Genomic DNA, 9,897 nt, shown 5'->3' with positions numbered 1-9,897 from the left:
CGCTCCAGGCGTGGAGAGGGGGCGGGAGGACTTTGTTCTCCGAAAACGATCTTGCCCTGGGAATTTCCTGGGGCCGTTACTCACAGAGAAGCCCCCTCCCACGGCTGCCAGCGCGGACACAAGCCGCGGGGGCCTCAGTCCAGCCTGAGCTCTGGACGCCCTGCCGGCCACCAGCGCCCCGGGAAAGGCAGCCCTCGCTCCCCCGCTCCCCCTCCTCAGGGCCCGCCGCCTAAAGCCCGGATGTTGGATTCAATCCCTGAGCCGGGTCCTTCATTTCCATAAAAGGGCAGCGCTCCGCGGGGCCGAGATTGCCGTCCCGCCGCGCCCCCAGCCACCCCCGCGCCGCCCCGCCCCGCCCCGCCCCGGACCCGCAGCCCCCTCCCCCGAGCGCGGCGCCGGGAGGGCGGGGGCAGGGGCGAGGCCGGCCGGACCCGCTCGGGGCGGCTCTGCGGGCGGCGAAGGAGGGAGCCAGCGCGCCCAGCCCAGCCGGGCTCGGACAGAGGGGGCGGGGAGAGGGTGGAGCGCGAGGAGCCAGGCGAGGGGCCGCGACGACGGGACTCCATTAGCCGCTCCGGCCGCAGGCAGCGCTTCGCCCTTCGAGGAGCAGGACGCGGACAACGCCGCCCCGCGAGCCTCCAGCCCCTCGCCTGTTGCCGCGCGAGCCCCGGGCCCGGAGCGCGAGGAGCGCGCGGTGAGGGAGCGGGACCCCGCCGGGACCCGAGGGGGCGCGGCGGGGAGGGGAACAGGGAGTTAGCCCGCGCCGTGTTTCGGGGCCGGCCGGCAGGTGAAGCCCGCCGCGGTCCGCTAGGCGAGGACGGTGTGGGGCGGGCGGTGCCGGGGCCGAGGAGCGCTGCTGGGCGAGCGGGGCGCAGGGTCCTCCCGCAGCCCCGGCCGCCGTCACCGCCCTCCCGAGTTCGCGCGGAAAGCCTCGGGTCCTCCACCACCACCCAGCCCGTGGCCGGCGCTGCGAATTCGGTGGGATTCGCCTTCCTTTGGGGGAGTGACGCTTACGAGAGCCATTTCCTCCACGCTCGCAGGAAGGAGCCATGGCTCTGGACGGGATAAGGATGCCAGATGGCTGCTACGCGGACGGGACGTGGGAACTGAGTGTCCATGTGACGGACCTGAACCGCGATGTCACCCTGAGAGTGACTGGCGAGGTGCACATTGGAGGGGTGATGCTTAAGCTGGTAGAGAAACTCGGTGAGTAGCATCCCAGCCGCGTCCAACTAACGATTTCCCAGAATTGGTGGGGGGGAGGAAAGAGGCTCACGGCGGGGGAGGGGCCCATTTGAGAAATCTTGGCATCTCGCAAATGCTTTTTAGAAATGTAAAATCTTTCAGTATTTAAGCAGATAGACTTGTTCCCCTTTGTGTCTTACTTTGTTTTGTGACTCTGAATTTTCATATGTAGTGATTCGAACCTCCCAATTATAACCTTAATTGCGTAGTTACGGGGGACGGGGGATGTGTGCCAGGGAACTCGTTAATTCTTAACATTTAGTGACAGAACGATAGAAGAATGAGAAAAGTGTGTTGGGGAGGGTGATATTAGTGTCAGTGGTTATTTCTTCAGCATACCTGAATGTTAGTGACGTTTGGTGTAGAGAACGATGCAAAATCAATTTAAGAAAAATTTGTGCTGGAAAATGTGCAACTACTGGCGCCAGTGTGAAGTTTCTGTGGCTGTTCTACGTGGTGGAGTGCATTAAAATGTTCCAGTCATCCACTCTTACAAGGGGTGGGGCAGTACTTGACAAACTTGGTATCCGTAGTCCATGCTCGATGTAAGCCATTTCGAGCGTTGGGTTTTATATTAATAACAAGCCAATGAAAGAACTTTGTGTTAAAAAGCAGACTTTGTTAAGCTAATTTGAGGTTGACAGTATTTGCTTGAGTACAAATATATACTGGACTGATACCCGATTTGAAATAATAAGGTATCTTACAGTATGAAGAGTGTGCAGTACACATTTGGTTTGTGATGAATTAAAGCATTTTCATTTGGAAGAATCAGCTAAATAGATGATTTGATCATAAGAGAAATGCTCGGAAAACTATCTTCCTGAACTTTAAAGTGCCTTTTGTACATAATGCAGTTGTGATAAGGTGATATATGTGTGGCATTGTCTTTTCAGTCTAGAATTTTTTGTTTTAATGAAGGGGGGTTGGGGACTTTCTGGGGGTTTTTTTCGTCTTTTTTTTTTTTTTGATACAGCATTCATTTTCAAGCTACACTGGGAAAGTAGAGAAGTGCTTATTTGTCAGGAAATCTAAGGATTATTGTATGTAAAGATACTGAAATAGCACTCTGATGCAGTTTGCAAAATAAGGCAGAATTCATTTGGGTGGACCTGCTTTGTACCCCTTCAGGAAGTTTTATTATTGAAGAACCAAAGAGAAGCTCCTTACAAGGTAGTCTCTTCCTTAAGACTGTGTATTGTTTGTCTCCCTGAGATACAGCTCAGGAAAGAAAATCCTCCCAGGTAGGTAGCCCAGTGAAAATTAGATTTTGCTGTATTGATTAACCATTTAACTGGCAGTTAACAGTATTTTTATCTGATTTGAATAAATCAGTCACTGTTTGCAAAATATTTATGAACCTTTTTTGTCCAGCACTGGTATGAGATTATTTAAGAATGAAAATAGCAAATATTTGGATATTATATTTTGTTTTCAAAGAAAACAAGCATTTGTATTATAGCTTTTCTAATTTATGGTAAATGGACCTTATTAATACATTGGTTTCAATAGGAGATTTTTTTATATTGCAAGAAAAGAAGCTGTTGAAGGTGACTGAGACAACTTGTAGTTCTCGAAAGCCAGGCTGTAGCTAATGAATAAATAATGGTTTCTATATTTATTTTGCATTGCTTAGGACTGTTTATTATAGAATTACAGTAATAAATAGAAATACAGAGAATATGCAGACAGAAATGATGTTGTGACTATAATCTTAATCTTTTAATGCTGATGCATTTTTAATTTTTTATGCAGAGAAAAGAAGCCTAACAAGATAGGAAATGCTGTGCATATGGAAACCTTACATCTTTTTTGAACTGAACTAATACTGATTCCTCTTGTATTTTGAATTCCAAATAGAAAGTGCCTCTGACTTTCCTGTTTGGTAAATGTAGAGCTAAGTGATGCCCCTGGTTTTTAGGATTAGATACTTTGAATGGTAAGCTATTTTGTTGCCTGTCAGCAAGTAAATAGAGGAGAGATTCGTTAGGGCAACATTTAAAACATCCAGAAATCAAACTAGTCAAATTAGGAAAGAACTTTGTAATTTTTCAGAGTTGCCTAAAACTGGAATGACCTGCCTTCTGAAGCCCTGACTTAGGTCACTGAAGGTATTAAAGGGCAGACTGGATGACTGACTTGCCAACAGTGGCTAGAGAGGATCAAAGCAGCTTGCAGAGTCTAGATAAAAGGTGGAGATGGTGGTAGGGATGAGATGGTACAGAGTCTGTTATCTCAGGTTTGCAGAGCAATGATGGACAGTTAGCAGACTCAGGCTACTGTGGCCTTGAAGCAGTTATGAACAGAAGGCACCAGAGCATTCACTTATATTTTCAAACTCCAGACTCTCCGATATCCTTTTTAATCTCTTGGAGGGTATATGAATACTAAAAGCATTATATTAAGGTGATTTTCCCAGATAACTTTCAGTAGTGGCAATTATTTCCCTGAAGTCGATAGATCTCAGGATGACCTATTCCCTCAACATTGTATTAAAATTGTGTGTGTGCACATGTGGAAGTTTCTAGGACGAGGCTTCTTCACTTTAATTTCTCAAAGAGGTCTGTAACAAAAAAAAGTCATGATACAATTTTATGGTTTGGCCCTTGCATGTCAGGTTCATCTTGAAGCTAGTGTTCATCCCAGAGTGAGGCATTTTAATTAAGCAAGACATAAATGTAAATAATGCTTCCTTAGTATATGTCAGCAATATGTTTGTATTTAGACTTTTATTATAAATAACGTGGACACTTAAGGCCATTAAAACACAATTTTTAGAATTTTGACTTTAATTCAAATATCTGAAAGATCTCATTTATTTATTTATTTTTTATTTCTTAACCTTTTGAGACGGGAGTCTCACTCTGTCTCCCAGACTGGATTGCAGGCTCACGATCCTGGCTCACTGCAAGCTCCGCCTTCCGGGTTCATGCCATTCTCCTGCCTCAGCCTCCTGAGTAACTGGTATTACAGGCGCCCGCCACCATGCCCGGCTAATTTTTTGTATTTTTAGTAGAGACGGAGTTTCACTGTGTTAACCAGGATGGTCTTGATCTCCTGACCTCATGATCCGCCTGCCTTGGCCTCCCAAAGTATTGGGATTACAGACGTGAGCCACCATGCCCGGCCTTGGTCTCTTTTAAATCTTAATATAAAACACATTTGTCATTCGCTATTCTTTTAAAAGAAAGCAAAAGCATATGCCATGAAGTGGGCTTTAGGGAATTATATCCTAATGTGACAAAGTTTTTGCATTTGCGACTTAGTCTAGGCTGATGCTTCATAATTGATCCCCTCAGTTTTTATACTTCATCCAGAAAGTGAAAAACACCCTTTTATTTTTTTAAAATCCAGTTTAGGCCGGGTATGGTGGCTCACGCCTGTAATCCCAGCACTTAGGGAGGCCGAGGCGGGCGGATCAGAAGGTTAGGAACTCGAGACCAACTTGGCCAATATGGTGAAACTCTGTCTCTACTAAAAATACAAAAATTAGCCAGGCGTGGTGATGGGCACCTGTAGTCCCAGCTACTCAGGAGGCTGAGACAGGAGAATCGTTTGAACCCAGGAGGCGGAGGTTGTAATGAGCTGAGCTAACACCACTGCACTCCAGCCTGGCGGACTGGAAATAGCAAGTAGATCTGTTCACTGAGTTTTAGTATCACTTTTTAAAATGTCTTTTTAAAACTTATGTGTACAATTAAATTTCCACCTTTCTGTAAAAATTCATTTTAAATGGAGAATAAGGAATTTATTATAATTTGGAGTTCACTGAATGGAAATCTCCAGCCACCAGCTCTGTGAGCAGAGAGGAAAAAATAGGTGATCTCTAAGTTTCCTCTAGCTCTGATTCTATGAGTAGGGAGAATGTAGCAGTTGGGTTAGATCAAGTCACATAATCTACAGGGGAAAAAATGCAAATTGGAGGACTCAGGAGCAACTAAAAAGAAACATATGAAGTTGCTTTAGAAAAATTGAGGATTAGGCCTGGAGTGGTGGCTCACGCCTGAAATACTAGCACTTTGGGAGGCTGAGGTGGGTGGATCACCTGAGGTCGAAGTTCGAGACCAGCTTGGCCAATATGGTGAAACCCCGTCTCTACTAAAATTACAAAAAATTAGCCAGGCGTGGTAGCAGGTGCCTGTAATCCCAGCTACTCAGGCTGAGCCAGGAGAATCACTTGAACCCGGGTGGCAGAGGTTGCAATGAGCTGAGATCATGCCACTGCACTCCAGCCTGGGCTACAAGAGTGAGACTCTGTCCCACCCGCCCCCAACCTGCCAAAAAAAAAAAAAAGAAAAAGAAAAATTGAGGATTGGCTGGGCACAATAACTTACGCCTGTAATCCTAGCACTTTGGGAGGCCGAGGCCCAGGAGTTTGCTTAAGCTAGGAGTTTGAGACCAGCCAGGCAACATGGTGAAATCCCATCTCTACAGAAAAACAGAAAATACAAAAATTAGCCAGGCATGATGGTGTGCACCTGTAGTCCCAGCTACTGTGGAGGCTGAGCCAAGAGGATTGCCTGAGCCTGGGAGTTTGTGGCTGCAGTGAGCCATGATTGCACCCCTGTACTCCATGCCTGGGCAACAGAGCAAGACTCTGTCTCCAAAAAAAAAGAAAAAGAAAACTTGAGGATTATGTTTCTGAATGTGGCCTTTAGAAAGAAGTCCTTGCTTTAAAAGTGTGTCATGTTCTTGCTATATAATAATGAAGAAAGTTCATTTATGTTGGAGTTGCATGTTAGGATCAAGTTAGATTGTGAAGTTAGCACATGTGACCAAAAAAAGAAATATATTTTAATAAAGTTACCGCTAAAACTCCCTTAAAGTGATCGTTGCATCTCACAGAAGTGGAAAATAGCTAGTTTTTCCTCTAGGAACTCCAAAAATGAGTTTCGTTAGTTGAGCACCAGATGAAGAAGCTGGCTTACATTACGGGCTTCATTACACAAAAAAAATACTTTAAACACTAGGATTAGAGCTTGGCAAGATGCACACTGGGAAAGAGGTATATGTAACTAGACGGCTCCCTTATATCCTGGTTTAATGCTCCCTGGGGAAGGTGTGTGCTTATTTGGTGGAATGGTGCCTATGCAGTTGAAATCCTCAGTGTTTCCCCTTGAGGGCTCACAATTGAATTCATGGAAATTAATGCCTACATGATGCAACCTCATTGCATTCATAGTGAAATATATTAAGATGATAAGGGGCCGGGCGCGGTGGCTCAAGCCTGTAATCCCAGCACTTTGGGAGGCTGAGACGGGTGGATCACAAGGTCAGGAGATCGAGACCATCCTGGCTAACACAGTGAAACCCCGTCTCTACTAAAAAATACAAAAAACTAGCCGGGCGAGCTGGCGGGCGCCTGTGGTCCCAGCTACTCGGGAGGCTGAGGCAGGAGAATGGCGTGAACCCGGGAGGCGGAGCTTGCAGTGAGCTGAGATCAGGCCACTGCACTCCAGCCTGGGCGACAGAGCAAGACTCCGTCTCAAAAAAAAAAAAAAGAAAAAAAAAAGATTATAAGATAATTTTTTAAATCTTTGGGGCAGAGGAAACAATGTTAAAATCTTACAAGTGAATTAAGTTTTAGTTAAATCTGATAGTAAGTTTACTCAGTGTTTAAAACACTGTTCATGATCCATAGGAAGTGAATTAAATTGTATCTGTTTCTTAGCAAATTTTAAGCTCTTTAAAAGTGGAGGATAGTACTCAAGTTTTACTATAATCCTGTGGCAGCTAATAAAGTATGAGCTATTCCTTAGAGTATGTGCTATTTGCTGCCTTTTGTTTTTGTTTTGCTGCTATGTTTTATACCCAGTTTTTTAAAGTAAAAAAAGTACTGTTTGTTTCCAACTAGAGTTAACTTATTTATAGAGATGCTAAAAATATGTTTATTCGATTACTTATAAAAGGCCTTGTTGGAAATGTCTAATCGCTATTGAAGAGAATGGAAAGAAAATATTTAAAATTCTACCTGTTATCTTTGGCTCTTAATTTTTAAAAATTTCAAACATCTAAGTTCAAGAGTAATTCAGTGAACACTGTAATCTTCATCTAGACACCAGTTAGTATTTTGCCATTTGAATTCTTTATACAGACATATACATGTTGGGGAGCAGCTGAATGAAGTTTCAGAGTTATAACCTTTGATTCCTAAATACTTAAATATGTATCACCTAAGAACAAGGCACTTCTCTTGCATAATTACAGTATAGTGATCACATTCAGGAAATTTAACATTGATTCAATACTGTCATCTGATATGCATCCATTTTCAAATTTTGCCAGTTGTCCCAATAATGGCCTTTGTTTTTTTCCATCTAGAATCTCATTTCACATTTAGTTGAAAGGGCTTCTTAATCTCCTTTGATATACAGAACAGCCACCAAGTGTGGAACTACAGGGGAGTATATAATAAATGCCTTATTGATATTACATTAAGATAGACGTAAAATGATAGTGTCTGTTTGTAAACTTTATGGCCACCCTGTAGAACAGTTCCTCATCAGCCTTGGTCTTTAAAGACATTGTTTAACCTTTTTAAAATAAGGTTCTTAGTATCAGTGCAAATTTCACTTCAGAGTGATTTTTTTTTGCTTTTGAGATAAGAGTTTTGCTCTGTCACCCAGGCTGGAGTGCAGTGGCACGATTTCAGCCCACTGCAACCTCCGCCTCCCAAGTTCAAGTGATTCTCCTGCCTCAGCTTTCCAAGTAGCTGGGATTACAGACATCTGCCACCACGCTAATTTTTGTATTTTTAGTAGAGATGGGATTTCACTGTGTTGACAAGGCTGGTCTTGAACTCCTGACCTCAGATGATCTGCCCACCTCGGCCTCCCAAAGTGCTGGAATTACAGGCATCAGCCACCACGCCTGGCCAAGAGTGATATTTTTATAATTTCTTTTTCACATAGTTTATTTTTAAAATTTAGTTTACTTCTTAGCTTACTATTAAATAAACTGTTAATAATAGTTTTAGACATCATTGGATGTAGATTTCCCATAATGTCAGCTGTTCTCAGACTGTAGTAGTTGCTAATGGAGGCACAGATTATTAAAAAATAACAGGTTGCCTAGTGTGTTGGAAGATCTGGATTTAACTTCTGGCTCTGTCTGCTACTTTACTGGTTTGTATGACCCTTGGACAATGAATCCAACCTGAGTGGGTTTTGACTTCTATAAAATACAAATTGAAAAAAGTTTTCTCATAGGTTTTGGTGAGAATTACGTGAGATAATATATATATATAGATACTACATATATATACTTTATATAAACTATTTGTGTTATACAAATGAGAGTGGCCACTTTCTCTGTGGCATTGAGTCTCTTGAGTATATGAAGTAGGAAAGAAAAAAAGGAAAAGTAGGTTAAAATATAATCTAGTATATTTAGTAAGTTCCAGCTTTGCTAGTGGGGAATTGCACTCCTCAAAAAAAGCTTAGTTCGCGATTGCTTTCTGTTCCTACCCTCTAAACAACAAGAAAAAACAGCTATCGTTTTGCTTTCCCGCCAACTTCCAAACACACACCTGCCTCTGCAGTGTAACAGAGAACTGTTTAAGTACCATTTTTGTAAGATTTGTGAAATGCAGTGGACCAATAAGTGGATGATGGTATTCCAGGGATTTGAAAAATTTAAAACCACGAAAGCATCAGTAGTATATTAATTCTCTATTTAATATATTCTATAAGAGCAGTGTTTTTAGTTCATTTATAGCAAAGGCACATGAAAACATTGGGCCTGTTTAGAAACTAATGAAAGTAGTTTCAGAAAAAAGCTGATGTATGCAGTATTTCTATTTAAATAATTATTTTACTGAAAAATTAATGCTTATGCCATGGAACATTTAAAAATGGGATATATGCCCAGTGAGAGGTAAACAGATACATCTGAAACTATATATATATATATTTTTTTTTTTTTTTTTTTTTTTGAGACGGAGTCTCGCTCTGTAGCCCAGGCTGGAGTGCAGTGGCCGGATCTCAGCTCACTGCAAGCTCTGCCTCCCGGGTTCACGCCATTCTCCGGCCTCAGCCTCCAGAGTAGCTGGGACTACAGGCGCTGCCACCTCGCCCGGCTATTTTTTGTATTTCTTAGTAGAGACGGGGTTTCACCGTGTTAGCCAGGATGGTCTCGATCTCCTGACCTCGTGATCCGCCCATCTCGGCCTCCCAAAGTGCTGGGATTACAGGCTTGAGCCACCGCGCCCGGCCCTGAAACTATATTTTTAAATAATTCTTTTATTTCGTAATTAAGAAGTGTGACTTCTGCACTTGGATTTGTGGTTACAAATTCATATTCGTTATGAATATGACGTTACAAATATGTATATGTATATGAATATGACGTTACAAAATGTAATTATATTTGTTACAAATATTTGTTACAAATATAATTCGTTATAATTCATTCTTTAACAGATTACTTGCATAATTATTATATAATTGTTTTTCCTGTTAATTTTTTTTTCTTAATGTCAGGCTTATTGAGGTCTGATTGACATATAGTAAAATTTATCCTTCTTAGTATAATATTCTGAGTTTTGACATGTAAAAGTACCACAGTCAAGATAGAAAACTTTTACAGTACTCCCAAAAGTTCCCTTGTGTTCTTTGTAATCATCTCATCTCCTCAAACCCAGATCCTAAAAACCAC

General features: G+C 42.7%; 1 protein-coding gene across 7 annotated transcripts in view; it reads left to right on the top strand.

The window, feature by feature from the left end:
* The first annotated feature begins 527 nt into the window (after positions 1-527).
* FERMT2 (FERM domain containing kindlin 2) overlaps positions 528-9,897 on the top strand; it is a 96,456-nt gene continuing 87,086 nt past the window's right edge. For 6 of the 7 annotated variants that reach the window (XM_065548820.2, XM_065548819.2, XM_065548817.2 and 3 more), the window contains exons 1-2: positions 528-691; positions 1,038-1,203. In XM_065548820.2, the coding sequence (XP_065404892.1) occupies positions 1,047-1,203 (157 nt within the window). In that variant the 5' untranslated portion in view covers positions 528-691; positions 1,038-1,046. The other variant, XM_065548821.2, reaches the window with a different exon arrangement.

This window comes from Macaca fascicularis, chromosome 7, assembly GCF_037993035.2.
Source record: "Macaca fascicularis isolate 582-1 chromosome 7, T2T-MFA8v1.1".
In the NCBI taxonomy this organism is placed as follows: domain Eukaryota; kingdom Metazoa; phylum Chordata; class Mammalia; order Primates; family Cercopithecidae; genus Macaca; species Macaca fascicularis.
This window is presented reverse-complemented; position numbering and strand designations above follow the sequence as displayed.